We start from the raw sequence: 23,778 nt of genomic DNA, 5'->3' as shown, positions 1-23,778 counted from the left end.
TTTATAATAGCCAGAAGCTGGAAAGAACCCAGATGTCCCTCAACAGAGGAATGGATACAGAAATTATGGTACATTTACACAATGGAGTACTACTCAGCTATTAAAAAGAATGAATTTATGAAATTCCTAGCCAAATGGATGGACCTGGAGGGCATCATCTTGAGTGAAGTAACACAATCACAAAAGAACTCACACAATATGTATTCATTGATAAGTGGATATTAGCCCAAAACTTAGGATACCCAAGATATAAGATACAATTTGATAAACGCATGAAACTCAAGAAGAATGAAGACCAAAGTGTGGACACTGTGCACCTTCTTAGAATTGGGAACAAAACACCCAGGGAAGGAGTTACAGAGACAAAGTTCGTAGCTGTGATGAAAGGATGGACCATTTAGAGACTGCTGTATCCAGGGATCCGTCCCATAATCATCTTCTAAACCCTGACACCATTGCATACACTAGCAAGATTTTGCTGAAAGGACCCAAATATAGCTGTCTCTTGTGAGACGATGCCGGGGCCTAGCAAACACAGGAGTGGATGTTCACAGTCAGCTATTGGATGTATCACAGGGCTCCCAATGGAGAAGCTAGAGAAAGTACCCAAGGAGCTAAAGAGATCTGCAACCCTATTGTTGGAACAACATGATGTACTAACCAGAACCCTGGAGCTCTTGTCTCTAGCTGCATATGTATCGAAAGATGGCCCAGTCGGCCATCAATGGAAAGAGAGGCCCATTGGACTTGCAAACTTTATATGCCCCAATATAGGGGAATGCCAGGGCCAAAAGAATGGGAATGGGTGGGTAGGGAAGTGGGGGGCGCTATGGGGGACTTTTGGGATAGTATTGGAAATGTAATTGAGGAAAATATGTAATAAAAATATTAAAAAAAAAAAAAGTTATGAGGAATGGAGCCAGGTGCTCTTTCAACCCCCAAAGTGCCCTAGACAATGCCAGTCTTAAGACACTTTCACTGTGACAACAACATTCTTAAGTTCCATGAATTGCCCCAAATAAAATAATAATATTATTATAGTAATGGTTTACTTTCAAAGACTAGTCTTTCTTCTGGGATTTTTCCTCAGTGGCTGATTTTTTTTCCTTCTGCATTGTGTTTGACTTCAGTCAGTGATTCCCCTGCATCACAGTGATCTTTATTGTTTTCTTTAATATTTTTTATTGTTGTCTTAGTTATGGTTTCATTGCTGTGAACAGATACCATGACCAAGGCAACTCTTACAAAGAACAGCATTAAACTGGGACTGGCTTACAGTTTCAGAGATTCAGTCCATTATCATCATGGCAGTGTGCAGGCAGACATGGTTCTAGAGGAGCTGAGAGTTCTTAATCTGTAGGCAGCAGAAGAGACACTGGATGTAGCTTGGGCTTATATATGAGACCACAAAGTCTGCCTCCACAGTGACACACTTCCTCCAACAAGGTCATACTAACTCCAATAAGACCACAGCTCCTAATAGTGCTACTCCCTGTGAGCCAAGCATTCAAACACAAAAATCTATGGGGGTCAAACCTATTCAAACCACCACAATTGTTATTTTTTAAATTAGTATGCAGCATGTTGAAGTGCTATAAACCTTTCATCCCAGCACATGGGAAGCAGAGGCAAGCAGATTTCTGTGAGTTCCAGGTCAGCCAAGGCTATGGAGCAAGACCTTGTCTTAAACAACAAAAATAGCATACAAAGTAACAGGTTTTATTATAATAGTTGCATACATATAGGTTACCTTTGTGTGTGCAAATGCATGTATGGCTGTGAGTATGTGTGAACACGTGTGTATACATGCATGTGGTAGCCAGGGGTTGGTTTTGGATCTTTCTCTATCACTTTCCACACTTTTTTACCAGACAGGGTCTCTTGCTGAATCCCTCCCAGATTTGGCTAGGCTGGTTGGTCTGCAAGTCAGATGGGTTCTCTCATCTGTAGCATCCTGGTACTGTGGCTAAAGGTGCACACCCGTGCCTGCCATTCTCACCTGTCTTCTGGGAGACTGAACTCAAGTCCTTAGGTGAGCACTTTACTGTCTGAGCATCTCTTCAGTCTTATACCTTGTTTTTGTTGATTCACACCCACACTGGTCTCCTCCTCAGAAGCCTCTGTTCTGCTTCATGACATACCATGTCTGTAACCTCTCCCTCACCCCTGCAACCCTCTTAAGACCTCTTTTCCATCTCTCAGAATCCACTTTATAGTTTCATAACTTATTCCCATACCTACATACACACAATACACACATACTCATACATACACACTCATACACACACATACACACATATATACACTCACATGTACACACACATACACACATTCATATGTACACACATATACACACATATTCATATGTCCACATACACTCACATGTATACACACATATTCATATGTACACACACACACTCACATGTACATACATACACACACACACACACACACACACACACACACCGTGAATTAAAGTTACTGGTCCACTTGTGAATGTAATATTTGGTTTCTGGGCCTGAATTACTTATATAATGATTTTCAGTTCCATCTCTGTGTTTGTTCACTCATTAAGGTGATTACATTGTCCTTTTGCTCACAGGCAAAAGTACCCTAATCCAGACCCAACACTGTTGCCAGACCAATCTTCAAGATGGGCAACTTTTAGTCCCTCTAGAGGCTTACACAACTTCACAAATTAAGTAAATGTTTGCATCATGGCCATCAGATACTCCACAATGTACACGAGAGTTAATTTATGTGTCTCCTCCTCAGAACTAAGAGATGCCAGGGTTGCTGGTAAAGCTGTCTCTGGGCAAGCTATGAGGGCATTTTCTTGTTTAGTTAAGCCATCACAATAAAGCTCTCTCTGTGCATCAGTCTGTGAGAATATTAACTGGTGAGTTTCTCTGGACAACACACATGCAGTATGGGTCAGACTATTCTCCCATGCCTCCTCTAGGACCAGCGCCCATTGCTTAGAGTTTACACAGGGTGCCACACATCCCTAGTTTTCTCTCACACTCCCCACAGGGTGCCACACATCCCTAGCTTTCTCTCACACTCCCCTTTAGTGTTCAGTGCACCTTGCACCTCCTGCTTCTGTGTGCTCACAGTGGTCCCAGCTTCCATGGCTTCACTACAGCTTATTCCTGCCATTACAAGCCATGAAGATTTTCTCATCTCCCAGGCCGCTAAGCTATACCTTTCTCTGACGCTCCAAAGCCTGTGACGTGAGCTAATGCATCTTTATGGTGACCACACGCATGCTTTGCAGTTCGAATTGTATGTGTCTTGGCCTTGAAGACCCGACACTTTCCAGCCTAGTTTCCTGAGAACTGACGCTCTGCATGGTGTAGACACAACAAGCCAGCAAGGATACAAGAGAGTGAGCACATGCTGGAGATCAGACCACCCTGGAGCTGGTATTATTAGTCCCATGCTGACAATTGGCAGGGCTGGAGCTGGCATCAGCATCCAGTCTTGCACACTCTTGCTTCTTTGAGGCCACTATAGTTATGATTTAGAACATCGCCCAAAGACCTGTGAGTTCAAGCCTTGGTCCTAGCTTGTTACTTGTGGAATGTGGTAGAACCTTTGAGAGGTGAGGTCTAGGGGGAGGTTTTCTTACTGTTGGAGACATACCCCTGAAGGGGGTAGTAGGACCATAGCTCCTTAATTCTCTATCCTGAGGTAAATAGAACTATGGGCTTCTCCTATGATAAACTGCCTTGTGCAATGCCCCTCTCCCCACAAGAAATGAGGCAAGTCATAGACTGAAATATCCAAAACTGTGGGCCACATGAAACCTTTCATCTTTATAAGTGGATGATTGCAGGCATTTGTTACAGTGAGAGAACACAGACTAACACAGGCCCTAACACATTCAAGGAGAGAATAATACATGTGTGGCAGCATTTTCCTCAAGGGATGCTACGTGGCTCAGTGTAGGTCATGTGAAATAAAAGGAGATGTCTTTTCAAACAGTACAGCACAACACGTGTATGCATGTAAACCTATGATAATTTAACCTGAGTGTTTATAAGTGACTGTTTAAAAAAAAATCTCAAGAACACAGGTATTCTAAATATCTTTTCTTGTTTACCTTGGCTCTGCTCACAATTTTTAGCATCATTTATTTTCCTTTTACCTAATTAAGAATTCTTTCTTTCTTTCTCTTTCTTTCTTTCTTTCTTTCTTTCTTTCTTTCTTTCTTTCTTTCTTTCTTTCTTTCTTTCTTTCTTTCTTTCTTTCTTTCTTTCTTTCTTTCTTTCTTCCTTCCTTCCTTCCTTCCTTCCTCTCTCTCTCTCTCTCTCTCTCTCTCTCTCTCTCTCTCTCTCTCTCTTTTTCTTCTTATCCTCCTCCTCCTCCTCTTCCTCTTCCTTCTTTTTAATTAGGTAAATTTTCTGACTGCCCTGGAACACACTAAGTAGCCTGCGCTGACTGGCCGGTGAGCCCCAGGGCTCCTCCTGTCCCAGCACTGGGACTATAAAGGTGCGCCTCACCCAGCTTTTTTCAAGCTCAGTTGTTCATGCTTATGAAGCAAGCCCATGGAGCCATCTCTCAGTGCTAAAATTTATCGAAACAATTTTAAGGTTTGCTTAAATGTACAACAAAATTTTCAAGAGACAGAGGCCAACTGGTAAATAGAATTCCACTTGCTAGAAAGAAGGTTTGGGTCACCAAGCCACTACTGGGCTTCCTTGGGGTAGAGATTTCTTTAAAACTGCAGAGGACCATGGCAAAATTGACTGCCTCACTCTGACTTTTGTATGGCTCTCTAGAGCCCCGAGTGATCTCTTGCATGGAACGATCTCTTGAGGTGATTTTTAGCTCTAAAATCTATAACTCTGTGATCTACTTCATTTGTTATTGTTCATAAAAGTCACTGGCCACATATTCTATTCTCACTTGGCATATAAAGTATCTGAGAAGTTAATTGAATAGTCTAGACTCATATAGCAAGATGACATTCACTCTGAAACCAGCCTTGGGCTGCGCTGATACTTAGTTATATAGTTTTGGGTAGTGGTAAAAATGTCCAGGGTGGCAAAGGTCATTGCTGAAGGCTAAGGAGCTGAGATACCTCACTATCATAGTAAGGCATTTCTGGAATCTCAGGTGCTTGCTGACCAGGTTCTTACTGGGAGAAAGGAAGCTAAATCAGTGATCTAACCAAGGCTAGAGGCACTCTGCAGGTAGAGGGTATGGGAGTTTCGCACTCCCCAGACAAGGTCAGAGAAGGAAAAGCCCTGCTAGTAAAGGGAGTCTGCCATTTTGCACTGAGCCCAGGCTTTCTGGTAACGTCAGACTTTGGCCTTAGTTAGCAAGGTGCTGGTACTTAGCTCTCAGGAGCTGCAGATGAGGAGGTGTCCCTCAGGATCCCCAAGTGCCTTGCTCTTAACTCTGCACCACGGCTTCTCATGCTGTGACTGTTTTCCTTCTGAAGGAGCTCTTGGAAGACAGGACCATGCACCAGGTCCCCATACTAGTTCAGTGGCAAGTGTGGGATTGGTATCATATCACCGCTTATTGCTTGAATGACGTTTCCCTGGAGACAAAAGGTTGACAGTAGATTATAATAAAATCCTCTCTGGATTAAAGTTCAGAATTTGTTCAGGGGCACTGATGGGTTTGAACATCTGCAGCATGTCAGCCATGGTGGTGGGAAGCATCAAACCAGCGGGAAGGTGTGGGTGGAGAGGGTGATCAGGCTAGGGGGAAATGCCTTCAGAAAGGAAACTTCATCTGATTCATTATAAAAGAACGCTGGACACTCCTAAACCAATACTCAAATTCACTGTAAGCTCTCACAAAAGAGAAACTGAGACAAAAGGCTTGTGTCCTGTTAGGAAGATCTGAGGCAATGCCAGAATGGGCTGAACTATCAAAATCTCATTCTGGGGCTTGTTGCCTATTGGTGTGTGTTTGTGTTTTGAGTGTGTGTGTGTGTGTGTGTGTGAGAGAGAGAGAGAGGGGGGGATGGGGGGGGTGAAAAGGGGATGGGAACAGGGGGACAAGGATAGGAATGGGGACTGAGATGGAGATGGAAAGGGAGAGAGGGGCACACCTCCATCTTCATTGTCTAGAAATGGCTCTGTCAGGTTCTACCCAGGAAAAAGAACTGGGCACAGCAATAGAGATGGAAAGAGCACAAACTAGAAAACAGGACCTCTTGGACATACTCTTCAGTCATGTTTCCCCTCTCCTCACATAACACCACCACTGGCTTCTTGATAAGTTTCTCAAGGCTCTCCATGCTCTTGGCATTGTCTGGATGCTGAGGCTAGCCCTCAAACAGTACATATTGGCTGAGCGATCATTGTATGTTGAGTGACAGATGTTGTGTTCATTGTGTTGATTTCGGGGTTTTTGCCCAGGAATTTCTGAGTTCTCCCAACGCCATCAGATAGATACTGGCCTTCATGGCCTTTCCAAACTAGAGGTCTCGGCATGTGTGTCATGCTTCTTCCACGGATTTGATCTGGAGATGTCCCACAAGGTTCCTGAGCCATGGTTACCTTCATTTTTGTTATGGAGAAGTGAAGCCTAGGAAAGAACAGGTTTGGTCAGGCTCACTCAACCATGTTGGAGGGGAAATGTGGCTCTTCTGCTCTCAGTCTCCACTGTGTGATGCTGTCTCTCTGTAGTGAGGTTACCAGGCCTGTACTCTCAGCACTTATGAGGCTAAGGCAGGAGGATTGTGAGTTCCAGGCCAGCCTGGGCTATGCAAAGATTCCACCTCAAGAACTCAATAAAATATGATATAATAAAACAAAATGTTGATAAAGATTAGTGGGACATACATCATTTATTTGATTGGTGCCTTAAAATCCCAAGAACCTTCACCAGATGTCATGAGCACAAAACTCTAAATTCCTGCAAATTCCCAAGTTACATGACATGGCTGTTAGGCAATTAAGAGAGCTATCACATTAAATCACATTAATTACATTAAAAATAATATTGTTGATTCCCAGCACCCTTAAAGTGCCTCAGGACCATCCATAATTCTGGTCGCAGGGAATCTGATGCCTTCTTCTGATCTCTATAGGCACCAGGCATATGCACGATGCACATCTATACTTGTAGGTCAAACACTCACACAGAAAATAAAATAAGTCTTTAAAAGAAGAGATTTTAAATTAAAATACAAGATAACATTGCCTTACAAGTTGACTTAAGACATATGCTTAGAAAAGATCCTGTGTGTTGGGGTATGCAGGAAACAATAGACTCTGGCTCCTTGTCCAGCGTCTCTAGTACTGGCATTGGCATTGGAGAATCTTTTTTTTTTTTTATTACATATTTTCCTCAATTACATTTCCAATACTATCCCAAAAGTCCCCCATAGCGCCCCCCCCCACTTCCCTACCCACCCATTCCCATTCTTTTGGCCCTGGCATTCCCCTATATTGGGGCATATAAAGTTTGCAAGTCCAATGGGCCTCTCTTTCCATTGATGGCCGACTAGGCCATCTTTCGATACATATGCAGCTAGAGACAAGAGCTCCAGGGTTCTGGTTAGTACATCATGTTGTTCCAACAATAGGATTGCAGATCCCTTTAGCTCCTTGGGTACTTTCTCTAGCTTCTCCATTGGGAGCCCTGTGATACATCCAATAGCTGACTGTGAACATCCACTCCTGTGTTTGCTAGGCCCCGGCATCGTCTCACAAGAGACAGCTATATTTGGGTCCTTTCAGCAAAATCTTGCTAGTGTATGCAATGGTGTCAGCGTTTAGAAGCTGATTATGGGACGGATCCCTGGATACAGCAGTCTCTAAATGGTCCATCCTTTCATCACAGCTACGAACTTTGTCTCTGTAACTCCTTCCCTGGGTGTTTTGTTCCCAATTCTAAGAAGGTGCACAGTGTCCACACTTTGGTCTTCATTCTTCTTGAGTTTCATGCGTTTATCAAATTGTATCTTATATCTTGGGTATCCTAAGTTTTGGGCTAATATCCACTTATCAATGAATACATATTGTGTGAGTTCTTTTGTGATTGTGTTACTTCACTCAAGATGATGCCCTCCAGGTCCATCCATTTGGCTAGGAATTTCATAAACTCATTCTTTTTAATAGCTGAGTAGTACTCCATTGTGTAAATGTACCATAATTTCTGTATCCATTCCTCTGTTGAGGGACATCTGGGTTCTTTCCAGCTTCTGGCTATTATAAATAGGGCTGCTATGAACATAGTGGAGCATGTGTCCTTTTTACCGGTTGGGACATCTTCTGGATATATGCCCAGGAGAGGTATTGCTGGATCCTCCGGTAGTACTATGTCCAATTTTCTGAGGAACCGCCAGACTGATTTCCAGAGTGGTTGTACAAGCTTGCAATCCCACCAACAATGGAGGAGTGTTCCTCTTTCTCCACATCCTCGCCAGCATCTGCTGTCACCTGAATTTTTGATCTTAGCCATTCTGACTGGTGTGAGGTGGAATCTCAGGGTTGTTTTGATTTGCATTTCCCTGATGATTAAGGATGTTGAGCATTTTTTCAGGTGCTTCTCTGCCATTCGGTATTCCTCAGGTGAGAATTCTTTGTTCAGTTCTGAGCCCCATTTTTTAATGGGGTTATTTGACTTTCTGGAGTCCACCTTCTTGAGTTCTTTATATATATTGGATATTAGTCCCTTATCTGATTTAGGATAGGTGAAGATCCTTTCCCACTCTGTTGGTGGTTTTTTTGTCTTATTGATGGTGTCTTTAGCCTTGCAGAAGCTTTGTAGTTTCATGAGGTCCCACTTGTCAATTCTCGATCTTACAGCACAAGCCATTACTGTTCTATTCAGGAATTTTTCCCCTGTGCCCATATCTTCAAGGCTTTTCCCCACTTTCTCCTCTATAAGTTTCAGTGTCTCTGGTTTTATGTGAAGTTCCTTGATCCACTTAGACTTGACCTTAGTACAAGGAGATAGGAATGGATCGATTCGCATTCTTCTACATGTTAACAACCAGTTGTGCCAGCACCATTTGTTGAAAATGCTGTCTTTCTTCCACTGGATGTTTTTAGCTCCCTTGTCGAAGATCAAGTGACCATAGGTGTGTGGGTTCATTTCTGGGTCTTCAATTCTATTCCATTGGTCTATTTGTCTGTCACTATACCAGTACCATGCAGTTTTTATCACAATTGCTCTGTAGTAGAGCTTTAGGTCCGGCATGGTGATTCCACCAGAGGTTCTTTTATCCTTGAGAAGAGTTTTTGCTATCCTAGGTTTTTTGTTATTCCAGATGAATTTGCAGATTGCACTTTCTAATTCGTTGAAGAATTGATTTGGAATTTTGATGGGGATTGCATTGAATCTGTAGATTGCTTTTGGCAAGATAGCCATTTTTACAATGTTGATCCTGCCAATCCATGAGCATGGGAGATCTTTCCATCTTCTGAGATCTTCTAGAATTTCTTTCTTCAGAGACTTGAAGTTTTTATTATACAGATCTTTCACTTCCTTAGTTAGAGTCACGCCAAGATATTTTATATTATTTGTGACTATTGAGAAGGGTGTTGTTTCCCTAATTTCTTTCTCAGCCTGTTTATTCTTTGTGTAGAGAAAGGCCATTGATTTGTTTGAGTTAATTTTATATCCAGCTACTTCACCGAAGCTGTTTATCAGGCTTAGGAGTTCTCTGGTGGAATTTTTAGGGTCACATATATACTATCATATCATCTGCAAAAAGTGATATTTTGACTTCATCTTTTCCAATTTGTATCCCTTTGATCTCCTTTTGTTGTCGAATTGCTCTGGCTAGGACTTCAAGTACAATGTTGAATAGGTATGGAGAAAGTGGACAGCCTTGTCTAGTCCCTGATTTTAGAGGGATTGCTTCCAGCTTCTCACCATTTACTTTGATGTTGGCTACTGGTTTGCTGTAGATTGCTTTTATCATGTTTAGGTATGGGCCTTGAATTCCTGATCTTTCCAAGACTTTTATCATGAATGGGTGTTGGATCTTGTCAAATGCTTTTTCCCCATCTAACGAGATGACCATGTGGTTTTTGTCTTTGAGTTTGTTTATATACTGGATTACGTTGATGGATTTCCGTATATTGAACCATCCCTGCATCCCTGGGATGAAACCTACTTGGTCAGGATGGATGATTGTTTTGATGTGTTCTTGGATTCGGTTAGCAAGAACTTTATTGAGGATTTTTGCATCAATATTCATAAGGGATATTGGTCTGAAGTTTTCTATCTTTGTTGGGTCTTTTTGTGGTTTAGGTATCAGAGTAATTGTGGCTTCATAGAATGAGTTGGGTAGAGTACCTTCTGTTTCTATTTTGTGGAATAGTTTGTGAAGAACTGGGATTAGATCTTCTTTGAAGGTCTGATAGAACTCTGCACTAAACCCATCTGGTCCTGGGCTTTTTTTAGTTGGGAGACTATTAATGACTGCTTCTATTTCTTTGGGGGATATAGGGCTGTTTAGATCATTAACCTGATCTTGATTCAACTTTGGTACCTGGTATCTGTCTAGGAACTTGTCCATTTCATCCAGGTTCTCCAGTTTTGTTGAGTATAGCCTTTGGTAGAAGGATCTGATGGTGTTTTGGATGTCTTCAGGATCTGTTGTTATGTCTCCTTTTTCATTTCTGATTTTGTTAATTAGGATGCTTTCCCTGTGCCCTCTAGTGAGTCTGGCTAAGGGTTTATCTATCTTGTTGATTTTCTCAAAGAACCAGCTCCTTGATTGGTTGATTCTTTGAATAGTTTTTCTTGTTTCCACTTGGTTGATTTCACCCCTGAGTTTGATTATTTCCTGCCGTCTACTCCTCTTGGGTGAATTTGCTTCCTTTTGTTCTAGTGCTTTTAGGTGTGTTGTCAAGCTGCTAATGTGTGCTCTCTCTAGTTTCCTTTTGGAGGCACTCAGAGCTATGAGTTTTCCTCTTAGAAATGCTTTCATTGCGTCCCATAAGTTTGGGTATGTTGTGGCTTCATTTTCATTGAACTCTAAAAAGTCCTTAATTTCTTTCTTTATTCCTTCCTTGACCAAGGTATCATTGAGAAGAGTGTTGTTCAGTTTCCATGTGAAGGTTGGCTTTCTATTATTTATTTTGTTATTGAAGATCAGCCTTAGTCCATGGTGATCTGATAGGATGCATGGGACAATTTCAATATTTTTATATCTGTTGAGGCCTGCTTTGTGACCAATTATGTGGTCAATTTTGGAGAAGGTACCATGAGGTGCTGAGAAGAAGGTATATCCTTTTGTTTTAGGATAGAATGTTCTGTAGATATCTGCCAGATCCATTTGATTCATAATTTCTCTTAGTTTCACTGTGTCCCTGTTTAGTTTCTGTTTCCATGATCTGTCCATCGGTGAAAGTGGTGTGTTGAAGTCTCCCACTATTATTGTATGAGGTGCAATGTGTGCTTTGAGCTTTACTAAAGTTTCTTTAATGAATGTGGCTGCCTTTGTATTTGGAGCATAGATATTCAGGATTGATAGTTCCTCTTGGAGGATTTTACCTTTGATGAGTATGAAGTGTCCCTCCCTGTCTTTTTTAATGACTTTGGGTTGGAAGTCAATCTTATCAGATATTAGAATGGCTACTCCATCTTGTTTCTTCATGCCATTTGCTTGGAAAATTGTTTTCCAGCCTTTCATTCTGAGGTAGTGTCTATCTTTTTCTCTGAGATGAGTTTCCTGTAAGCAGCAAAATGTTGGGTCTTGTTTGTGTAGCCAGTTTGTTAGTCTATGTCTTTTTATCGGGGAGTTGAGTCCATTGATATTAAGAGATATTAAGGAAAAGTAATTGTTGTTTCCTGTTATTTTTGTTGTTAAAGTTGGCATTTTGTTCTTGTGGCTGTCTTCTTTTAGGTTTGTTGAGGGATTACCTTCTTGTTGTTTCTAGGGCGTGGTTCCTGTCCTTGTATTGGTTTTTTTCTGTTATTATCCTTTGAAGGGCTGGATTCGTGGAGAGATAATGTGTGAATTTGGTTTTGTCGTGGAATACTTTGGTTTCTCCATCTATGTTAATTGAGAGTTTGGCTGGGTATAGTAGCCTGGGCTGGAATTTGTGTTCTTTTAGTGTCTGTATAACATCCGTCCAGGATCTTCTGGCTTTCATAGTCTCTGGTGAAAAATCTGGTGTAATTCTGATAGGCTTGCCTTTATATGTTACTTGGCCTTTTTCTCTTACTGCTTTTAGTATTCTATCTTTATTTAGAGCATTTGTTGCTCTGATTATTATGTGTCGGGAGGTATTTCTTTTCTGGTCCAGTCTATTTGGAGTTCTGTAGGCTTCTTGTATGTTCATGGGCATCTCTTTCTTTAGATTTGGGAAGTTTTCTTCTATAATTTTGTTGAAGATGTTTGCTGGTCCTTTGAGTTGAAAATCTTCATTCTCGTCCACTCCTATTATCCGTAGGTTTGGTCTTCTCATTGTGTCCTGTATTTCTTGGATGTTTTGAGTTAGGATCTTTTTGCATTTTACATTTTCCTTGATTGTTGTGCCGATGTTCTCTATGGAATCTTCTGCACCTGAGATTCTCTCTTCCATCTCTTGTATTCTGTTGCTGATGCTCGTATCTATGGTTCCAGATTTCTTTCCTAGGGTTTCTATCTCCAGTGTTGCCTCATTTTGGGTTTTCTTTATTGTGTCTACTTCCCTTTTTAGGTCTAGTATGGTTTTGTTCATTTCCATCATCTGTTTGGATGTGTTTTCCTGTTTTTCTGTAAGGACTTCTACCTGTTTGATTATGTTAACGTGTTTTTCTTTAAGGATTTGTAACTCTTTAGCAGTGTTCTCCTGCAATTCTTTAAGGGATTTTTGTGCTTCCTCTTTATTGTCTTCTGCCTGTTTAGCAGTGTTCTCCTGCATTTCTTTAAGTGTGTTATTAAAGTCCTTCTTGAAGTCCTCTATCTTCATCAGGAGATATGCTTTTAAATCTGTGTCTAGCTTTTCCGGTGTGTTGGGGTGCCCTGGACTGGGCGAAGTGGGGGTGCTGGGTTCTGATGATGGTGAGTGGTCTTGGTTTCTGTTAGTAAGATTATTACGTTTACCTTTCGCCATCTGGTAATCTCTGGGGTTAGTTGTTATCGTTGTCACTGTTTAAAGATTGGAGCAGAAGCTGTGTTCCACTCACCAGCAGTCTCTAAATCCTGCGGCGGGGGTCGTGGGTAGCTGACGGTACCCCGGTGCTGGTCCAGCCGGAAGAGGCCTGTGGTCCTACTCAGGCCGTTTTTCTGCTTCCCTAACTAATGCAGTCTCTGGTCCCGCGTGCAATTGGATTGGAGCAGAAGCTGTGTTCCACTCTCCAGAAGTCTTAAGATCCTGTGGTGGGTGTTGTGGGTAGCTGGTGAGTGTCAGCCGACCCTGCGCCCCAGCTGCCCCGGTGCTTTTCTGGCATTGGAGAATCTTAATTAAGGATTTCTTCCCAGCATGAAGTCAGATCATACTTTAAATTCATGTAGACAATTTACAAATTGTACTTCCTATCAACTGAAACTCAGGACATGTATTTGGGTGCCAGACCTGGAGTCTGAACTTCACCACAGCTTCAGCTTCAGTAAGAGCTAGAACAATTCAGGTTTAAAGAAAAACAAATCACCATGAGGTTTCATTTATTCTGGAATAGTCTGTCAGAAACCAAACACTGTTGTTTTGGGTGTCACTGCTTGTGGCTGGGACTCCTGCTGACAGATATAACTCCAGCTTCTGCAAATGACAGGGTTTGCACCGAGTTCTGAATGGGAGACTGGGCAGGGTGTGGCACGCAGCAGTCTGGGATCATCTTTAAGAGTCTTAGGAAAGCCTCGAGAGAGTGCTCACCCTGGGGAAGTTTGAGGCAGCTGGCAATACCCTTTGCCTTACTTTCTGAACTCTCCGTGCTGAAGCCACAGGAACCAATAGCAAGTGGTGTCAGCTGCCTCACTGCTGTCAGATGCCTGAGAGGAGTGTGTTAAAGGGCAGAGGCTTTGCTTTGGCTCTTGGTATGCTACCTCTGTTACTGCTGGGCTGTGCTAAGATCAAACATCCTGGTGGCAGGTGTGTAATGGAAGAGCTTACCTCATGGTGGCCGGGGTGGGGGTGGGGTGGGGGAGGTGGGGGTGGGGCAGGCAGGACACACCCTCAGTGTCCCATGCCCTCTGGTCTATTTAAGTTTCCACACGTCCCAATGCCATCAATGCTCATCGGCGAATTGGTGCACTGATGAGATCAGCACCCATGTGTCTCTATTGGCTCCCAATGAGGTCAACCAGACCAGAAAAAAATCTCAACAAATGATCCTTTTCCAGATACTTCATACCCAAACCACAACAGAGATGATCTCACCATACTCCTTTGTTGTTGTTGTTAATTTTCTATTACATTCATCTGTGTATTGTATGCAGGTGTGTGTGTGTGTGTGTGTGTGTGTGTGTGTGTGTGTGTGTGTGGTGGGAGGTGTTCATGGATGCAGCCATACCACCTTATACTTGGGAAGATCACTGAGAGCATGGTGGGATTGAACTCCAGTTATCAGGCATGGCGCTGATCGTGTTAGCCTGTTGAGCCAGCTCTGTGACTCCTCACTGACCTCCTTCAATGGACAGTGAGTAGAGACCTTGCATTTCTTCCAGATTATGTGGCTGTGGGACTCATATCTCTCATGCACAAACTTGGGGAGCAGGGACTTCCACTTTCCATACATACGTAGTTACTAAAGGGATCAAATAAACTATTGATTGTATCAATTGTATACATGGAGAAATATCAGATAAGTACATTGTATTATCTCGAGTCAATATGGAGATAGAACAAAAATGGTGCCTCAATGTCTTCATTCTCTCATTCACATATTGTTTATGAAATATTTGACATAATCCTTTGTCTGAATGTTTTTGTTTTCCCAAATCCATATGTTAAAATGATAATTCACAGAGTGAATTTAAGAGATGGTGAAGTTAGGGAGTGAGGCACATGTAAGTTTAGGAGATTAACTTACGGGGTGGGGTGATCACAATGGGATTAGTGCCTTCATGAAAGTGGCCCAAAGGAACTCACTCATTACATTTCTCGTGTGGAGATGGAGCTGAGCAGAAAACATCTACCAACTAGGAAGTGGGTCTTTACCAGACAAAGAATCAACCATTACTTTCATCTTGGGATGCCCAGGAGCTTGAACTATGAGAATATATTTCTTTTGTGTAAGAACCACCCAATCCATAGTGTTTTGTTACAGCAGCCTGAGTGAGCTAAGCCATGCAACTCTCACACTGTATATTGCCTTGCAGGACAAGTATCTCTGTGCTCAACTCCAGACTCAAGTCAGTGTGCACACATAGCTTCCTGGCTCTTCACTGTTAGGCATGAAGATTTCTGAGAGGGAAAGGTTTCTTTTTCTTTTTCCTCTTTGAACAATATTAATTCACATTTTCATCTGTCCATGTGTTTATACATAGGTAATGGATAGATTAGAAGTTATAATAAGTAGCTGAAAACCCATGGTTTTCTCTCGTAATCCAGGTGCAACATACATATAGAATCTATAGATTCATCCGTGCGGGTGAACAGTCAACAATGTAAGTGTGTCTTACCGCCTCCAATCCCAAATAGTTTGATGAAAGTTTAGTTTAATTCAAACATTGGTTGCCATGGTTACTTATTTGACTTTGTACTTTGTACTAAGGAGCCATAAGGATTTGTCAAACCTTACCATGCAACTGTGCCTGAATGTCCTACCATGTGATAACAGCTGTTTATTTGTCTTGTGGTTTTGGCCTGGGGCTCTGTAAACCTCCAGACATAGTTATCTCTCTTTGAAGAAGCCTTCCAAAATGAGGAACAGTAGTTCATTCCATTGCAGAGTTATCTCTTCTACAGTCATTTTTGCTAAGCATAGCTGTCAATGCAGTGCATGTGCAGGTATGCACCTGCTATGGCACATGGGTGGAAGTCACAGGACAAAGAAAGTTAGAGGTCACGCACCAAATACTCTTTCCTGATTGACCTTCTGCTGTACTCACTGCAATCGATGTACATTCACAGAGAAACGTCCATGTTAGTGGCATTCTGATGAGAGACATGGGGTAGCACAGTGGATATGGCGTAACACTAGACTCCCCTCATACCCTCCTACCCTGGTGTCCTCCCTTCCACAGACCTAGAAATCATGGAGCCAGTGACGGTTGACTAAAGCCTGTAAAACTGTGAACCCAAATGGATCATTCCTCCCATAGGTGACCTCTCTTAGGTGTCCCCCACAGCAACAATCTAACACATTACACGTGGGTAGAGAGGAGCAGGTGACAATTGGGATGCTGTTTCTCAGATGTCCTCTTTCTCAGATTGTTCTTGAGATGAATACTTGAGGAAGGGAAGGAAACAAGATCACTGTGATCAAATGCCAGAGAGAAACAACTTAATTGAAAACTTCATTCTGGTTCACAGTTTCGGACGGTCCTTTCTCCTATCCTTTTTACCCAAGGTGAGGAGACAAGTATTCAAAACACCAGACCATGGAGAGCATTTTATGTTCAACCCGTAACCCTGACCTGAACCTGCTTCGGGAGTGGTTGAACTGGGAGGTCAGTTGATGTCAGCAGGTGTCCTTCCATTTCTTGGCTCAGTCTTAGCTACATGTGACGGTACAATGGGACATTATGAAGAGAGAACACAAAAGGGACATTATGAAGAAGGAGCAGAAAGAGGACATCTGAGAAACAGCATCTTTTGGACATGACAGGGCACTGCATGCAGGAACTCATATACACTGTGGGTGTTTGCTACTCAAAATTCCAGCATGGATGGGGGAGGAACTCACAAAGCCCTGCCCCTAGCTGAGGTGATATTGGCTGTTGATGGCTTCTTGGGGGAGGGAGGGTCAGTTTTCTTCAAGGCTGTGGCCACTGGTAAAGTGTTCATGCTTCAGAGATGGCTCAATGCCTATGCCCCATGGGCACAACTAATTGGACCCAGTTGATTATAAAAAGAACATGAAATTGGGAAGATGAATATTGTGGTAGGGGGTCTAGGAGGGAGGAATTGTAAGATGGGTAGGAAGTAAATACAATCAAAGTACATTGTATACACATGAAATTCTCAAAGAATATATATGTGTATATATATACATACATATACATAAATATACATATATTCATATATACATATGATGGGATGGCAACTATAAATAACAGCTCCAACCTGGACAGTGGCCTTCACTTTCAGGGCCAGTGGGTAAGTCTAAGACATTTCCAGAAGTACAGAGAAAATTTGGCTCTTTTAACTTTAAAAAAACAAAGTGTTTGTTTGTTTGTTGTTTATTTGTGTGTTATTTATGTGCATTTACTGGGTGTTTATGTGTGTAGTCATATATGCCACATATATGTGTGGAGGCTGAAGGGCAAGCTTAGTTTTCTTCTACATTGTTTGAGACAGGATCTCCTGTTCACTGGTCTAGCTGGCTAGCACCAGGGATTCGTTTGTATCTACTGGGGTTACACACACACACACACACACACAGACACACACACACAACCTCACTTTGCTTTTACATGGGCTCTGGAGATTCAAACTCAGGCCCTCACCTTTGTACACTAAACACTTTACTCTTGGAGCTATCTCCCCTGGCCTGGTTACTTTTCATTAGCTCTGATTGGATCACATGGCTACTCTATCAATGACATCTGAGTTCAATAGATTGTTGAACCTTGGCCTGAGTCATAGGGGAGGCACAGGATCCACAGCTTCTTCAGAGCTGGACAGGATCCCTTGAGGAGGGAATTGGGACACACACTGAATACCAGGCAGCAAAATCCGCAACATTCTTCCTGTTGAGCTGTTGTCATTTCATGGTAGCACTGCTGGGAAAGCCAGCCACTGGCACACTCAAGAGAAGAGATGCGTGAATATGCAGCCTTCTTTCTCTAAATAGAACATCGTCTATGCCACTGAAGACAGATGGTTGTTTAGCTTGTGCTGAGCACTCTCCAGACAAGACGGTTGCAGCCATCCCTCCTGCTCTGGATTCTTGTGGGCTTAGCAATTTTCTTTAATGAGAAGCTGGGCTAGGGGCATTTATTATGGTGTAATAAGTGTGTTCAGAGGGAAATGAAAGGGCTGTGTTTGTTCATGTTCCTGAAGTCCGAGCGATAAAAAGCAAGCAGTCTAGCTAGACAGGGGTGGCACATGCCTTTAATTCCCGCACTTGGGAGACAGAGGCAGGTGGATCTCTGAGTTAAGGGCCAGCCTGATCTACACAGAGAGAGTTCCAGGACAGCCAGAGCTACATAGAGAAACCTGTCTTGAAAAAAACACAAGACAAAACAAGAAACAGCAAGCAGTCTCCTGGGCACTAAGTGAGAAAGAATTGTTGCATCTATGAAATGACTTTGGATAATTTTAGCATCTTGCAATATCTGTGGCTGTATTATAACTCATCTTGTTTTTATTATGTACAATTCTGTTGGGCATTTGGAAACAAGAACTCATATGCTGTGTTGAGTTGCTGTGCGTTGGTGGGATTATATTGTATAATTCGTATGCCACTTCCTGTATTGTTAGTTCATACCCTTGATAGAAAGAAAACGGTAAGAGGTTTCACTCCAATTTCTTACAACACATAAATTTGAGATAACTGGGCAGGGATCTTGTATCCTGAAGTTATCCATCCAATGCTCTTCTATGGGTTTTAAAGTTGAACAATGCAGTCTAGCGACCCTTTGGAGATGCTGTGGGCCGTGGACTGGGACTGTTGTCATTAACAACAACAACAAAAAATCAATTCTTAAGGCTGGGAAGATGGTTCAGTGGGGAAAGCATGAGGACCAGAGTTCAGATCCCCAGCAGCCATATAAAAAGAGCTGAGTCCACCAGAGCATACCTCTTAGCTCAGCACTGGGAAGGCAGAGGCAGGAGGATGTCCGCAATGTTGTTGTCTAGTCTTGCTGAAGTGATGATCTCCAGGTTCAGTGAGGAACTCTGCTTCAGAAGTAGAGACTGATACAGAAGACATCTGATGTTAACCTCTGTGATACAGGAAGGCATCTGATGTTAACCTCTGTGATACAGAAGACATCTGATGTTAACCTCTGTGATACAGAAGGCATCTGATGTTAACCTCTGTGATACAGGAAGGCATCTGATGTTAACCTCTGGCCTCCTCCTGCACTCACACCCGTGGGCATCCTCTACACTCAAACACACGCATACCACGCCACACATGCATGTAATGCTTTAAACATCAGGTGTTGTGATGCCTCTGCAGTGAGACTCCATCTCACCTCAGTGTGTCTGTTAATATTTTTAAAATGTGGCAGAAAAGAAACTCACACACGTGTGGTGGGAGTGCAAGCTAGTTCAACTGTCACAGAGAAGAATATATATGCACCTCAAAGAGAAAAACCCAAAACGAAACTATCATGAATCGTTATTCAACCGCTGCTGACATAGCCTAAAGAGATGAAATTAGCATATTAAAACATACCTGCACCAAACTATCATGATTTATTATATTCAACTGCTGGTTACATAGCCCAAAGACAAAAAAATTAGTATATTAAAAACATACCTGCATAGCTGTGTTCATGTGACACTATTCTCAGTGGCTATGGAAATAGCCTTAGGGCCTGTCAGTGGATGAATGGTAAAGAAAATATGATATTCATAAACAAAGAAGTCCCATTCATCCATAGATATAATGTCCTGCCATCTGCAGTGAGATAGAAAGTGAATATATTATGCTACATATTCCTTCTCATAGCTGGAAGCTAAAATGCCAGATTCATGTAGAACATTGACTATTAGAGCTCCAGGAAGTGTGGATAAAGGGAGGCTGGGCTTGAATAGAACACACTGAGCAACATTAATGCACATTCATCAAAATAAAGCATCATCAGTAAAGGACATTATTATGATAACCAGTATTCAGAGGAGATTGTGTATACCCATTCCCAAGACAAAAATTAATGATTAGAACTTGGCCAAAGTATGTAAGATCAGCCCTAAGCATTGGGAAAGATAGAGCCTAGTTTCTTTGTTCCACTATACTGCTAGAATTACTATACTGGAGAAACTTATGAGTCTTTCATCTAGGTAGTTGGTACCTTAAGTCAGAGGGACCCATGACTTGTACCATGCCACTCAAAGACTCTCTGGTATGAATGGCACCCAGAGACATGGTGCCTAGTACCCTCAGAGTTCCTACTCAACATCTGTCCTTCATCTAAAACCCCAAGCCCTGGAGCTGGGGAGATGGCTCAGTTGATACAGTGCTTGCTTGCTACAAGCATGAACTTGCCATGTTCTGGGGAGGTGGAGACATGCCGATCCCTGGAGCTTGTTGGCCAGTAGCCTAGCCCAGCTGGCAAGCTCCAGGTCAGTGAGAGAAGCTTCCTCAAAAAAAAAAATCAAGGTTTATCTCCGGAAGAACAGTATCCAAGGTTGACCTCTGGCCTCCATGCACTCCCACCTGCACAAGTACATGCACATCAGCACCCACACACATAAACACAAACACATGTACATAGAGATACAGGACACACAGAAACACATAAATTCCAAACCTCAGCTCTCACCTTCTCCCCTCGGTTTTTTGAGATAGCATCTCTGTGTAGTCCTGGCTGTCCAAGAGCTCATTATGTAGACCAGGTTGGCCTTGAACTCCCAGAGATCCTGCCTGCTCAGTTGCTGAGATTAAAGGCGATGCCACCATGCCAGGCCCAAATCTCCATTACTTAGGACTTGGTTTAAATGTTTCTGCTTTTAATCTCATGTGAATTCAGATTTACAAAAACTTGCCACTGTAAGTTAACTCTTACTTCACATTCTCTCTGCTTTTGTTTCTGGGACTGGAATTTAGGAAGAAGAACCCCATCAAGAGCCCCAGTGTCCTGAGTTGGAGCAGAAGATTCTATCAGGTACAGTATGGTCATCGTGGCTTGTCTTTGGCTGGCTGCTGTTACTTACAGCTGGGTTTGGCTCTGCCAAAAGATTTGTGGATGACAAAGGCAAATCTCCCTGTTAGAGATGATTGGAAACAAGGCTAGAAGTGTTACTGGAGATGAGGTCCAGGCAGAACACCTGGGCAACAAAACACATTGTACTACAAAAATAGCTTGTCCCCTTCCTTGTCCTCTTTCCTGCACTGATAACATTTATGAATGAGGCGGTACTTGGAAGGGAGATTGTGGTGATGCTGGTGATAGTATAGATGGTGGTGAAGAAGGATTTCAGAGTCAGGAATAAAGATAAGGAGTCTGTGAGATCCAGAGGGAAGGGAGGACACTGGGAAAACAAGGCCCTCTAAAGCAACATTCCTGATGCTCATATGAACTCAGAGACTGATGCAGCATGCACAGGGGCTGCACAGGGCTGCACCAGGTCCTCTGTGGATATAAGATGGCATCCAACCTAATGTTTCCTACGGGATCCCCGAGGGTGGGAACAAGTGATTCTTGGGTTCTTTTCCTTTTCTTTATTTGTCTTGTCCAACTTTGATGTGATAGTTTTTGTTTTATCTTGCTATATCTTATTGTTACCCCTTAGAAGCTTGCTTTGTTTTTCTAGTGAGAGACAGAAAGGATCTGGACGAGAGGGGTGTGAGGAGGAACTGGGTGGAATAGCGGGAAGAAAAACGTAGTCAGGATAAATCATGTGTTGGGGGCGGGCCCTATTTTCAATAAAAAGGAAAGGAGAGTAGTTGTTTACTGAAATCCTTATAATTATCTTGGGAGATGTTATTTGGATCCCTTGGCTGTTTTTCTTCTAAATGTTAGTGTGGAGTTAAGCCTGTAGTTTTGCTGAAGTTATTTATTTCATAATGGGCAGGGCTTATGTGGAAACAAACAAATGATGAGAAAGTTTATAACTTCAGACTGTAGCCAGTGATGATCATGAGAAGCAATGGTTGGAAAAATAAACCTTAGTCAGGAAGACTTAAACAGAGTAAAAACTAACTCTCAAGACTCCCCGCCTTTGTTTCCTAACAACCACTGTGTTTTGTATGACTCAGGACTGAAAGATGGCTCCAGATAGGAAGGTTGCTAGAAGGCGCTTATCAGTTAGTAGAAATCAGGCGGTAAAGGTTACAAAAGTCAACATGATAAAGGAAAGATGAAGCAAAATCAGAAAAAAACAAAAGTAGTCTTCTCCTCTGGCATGATGGAGGAAAAGGTTAGCTATTAGCCAGCCATGGCATCTTCTACCATATGTATTTGTTTATGTATGTGTTCATGTCATTGAGCATGTGGGGTGGTCAGGGTGCAGCTTGCAGGACTTGGTTCTCAGCATCTACCATGTAGGTCTCGGGGATAGAACTCAGGCTTGGGCTATCTCAGTAGCATACCGTTTCCTTCTACAGCTATTCAGCCCTTGTTTCCATACCTGTATCCCCATCAAATATGAGCATTGCTTTGGTTTAGTGACACTTTCTAGGATATGCTTCCCTTGCAGAGCCCTTGCTCATTGGTTGAGTGTTAGCTCTAATGTACTGTTCCACCAGATAACTTCCCTGATCACTTCACACTCCTCTGTGTCACTTTTCACCCTACTGCCTTTCTTTTTGGGCACCTGGAACATAGAGGATACATATAACAGTCATTGGTAGGTCTCCCCCTAACCCATGTTCTTTTTAGATAGGATCTAATGTAACCCTGAAATTGTTAGATATCGGAGTGTGATTTCAACCCTCCTGCCTCTACCTCCAAGTGCCAAGGTTACAGCTATGTACTGCTATACTCACTTTATGTGATGCTGGGGATTAAGCCAAGGGCCTTATGCATGGTAGACAAGCACTCTTCCACCTAACTTACAATCTCAGCCCTTAGGAGTCTCTTGGTAGTGAGTCCCCTGTGTGCATTTGTATAGGGTAGTATCTTTCTTCTGTGAGGAGATGAACATGGTTTGGTGAAGGCTATCTCTGTGTGTAGCTTTGATTTTTCAATTTAACAAAAAGAATCAGACATGGTGCTTGTAGTTGTGACAATAGAACGAGTTGAAGAGACAGATATGTTTATAACACAAGAAATGCTATGAGATGACAGTGCCATCAAAGTGAAGCTGGGAGCTGGGAAGAGGAGACAGCTGGTCTACACTGGGGACTGTGACCAGGAGGGCAGTGTCAACCTTGGGGTTGAAGACACTTGCAATGATGCTTGAAGTTGGAAAGGAGGGGCATAAGGCAGAGATAACATCACATCCCTTGTCCTGGAAAATGCCTCTAAGAGTCCCTTTGTACTTGTGCCCTTGATTGTCAATTCCTCAGATAATGCTCATTGCTGGGACCACACAAAATCAGCCAATGAGGAGATCAGGAGCCCAGGAGCATAGAAGTGGTATTTGCTTTGTTCACTGAGTGTCTACTGTAGTTTGAGGACATTTGTTCATATGTGTGGGAAAGCATTGCCACACTCAAAAGCTTTTCTTTCGTGAGTGTACACATGAGATGAGAGGGGTTTATAAGCATGCACAGGCATGTGCATGTGGGTGCCAAAGGTCAACTTCAAGAATCATTCTCCCGGATTTGCATCTTGGCTTTTTATTTGTTCGTTTGTTTGTTTGTTTTTGAGACAGCATGTTGCACTGGCCTGGAACTTGCCAAACTTCCTAGGTCAACTGGTTAGTGAGTAAGCTCTGCCTATGTGCCGACCTAGAACTGGCTTTCTTAATGGGTTCTGAGGATTGAACTAAGGTTCTCATGCCTGCATGGCAAGAACTTTACTGAGAGGGCCATGTCTCTAGCCCTGTACAAGGATTTTCCAAGATAACATTGACTCCACTGAGTCCCATGACATCTTAGGGAGAGAAAAATATTTCGTTTCCATTCTGCTAAAGTCCTGGTCTTTAG

At 42.5% G+C, this 23,778-nt stretch overlaps 1 protein-coding gene across 1 annotated transcript in view; it reads left to right on the top strand.

Annotated features, from left to right (window-relative positions):
- Nucleotides 1–23,778, top strand: part of Fam107b (family with sequence similarity 107 member B) — a 234,663-nt gene that overhangs the window by 76,633 nt on the left and 134,252 nt on the right. The window contains exon 2 of the mRNA XM_021155778.3: nucleotides 20,794–20,851. Coding sequence (XP_021011437.2) covers nucleotides 20,794–20,851 — 58 coding nt within the window. The remainder of the gene's footprint in view (nucleotides 1–20,793; nucleotides 20,852–23,778) is intronic.

The sequence above is a fragment of the Mus caroli genome, unplaced genomic scaffold, assembly GCF_978045245.1.
Source record: "Mus caroli unplaced genomic scaffold, Mus_caroli_1 scaffold_2, whole genome shotgun sequence".
NCBI lineage: Eukaryota > Metazoa > Chordata > Mammalia > Rodentia > Muridae > Mus > Mus caroli.
This window is presented reverse-complemented; position numbering and strand designations above follow the sequence as displayed.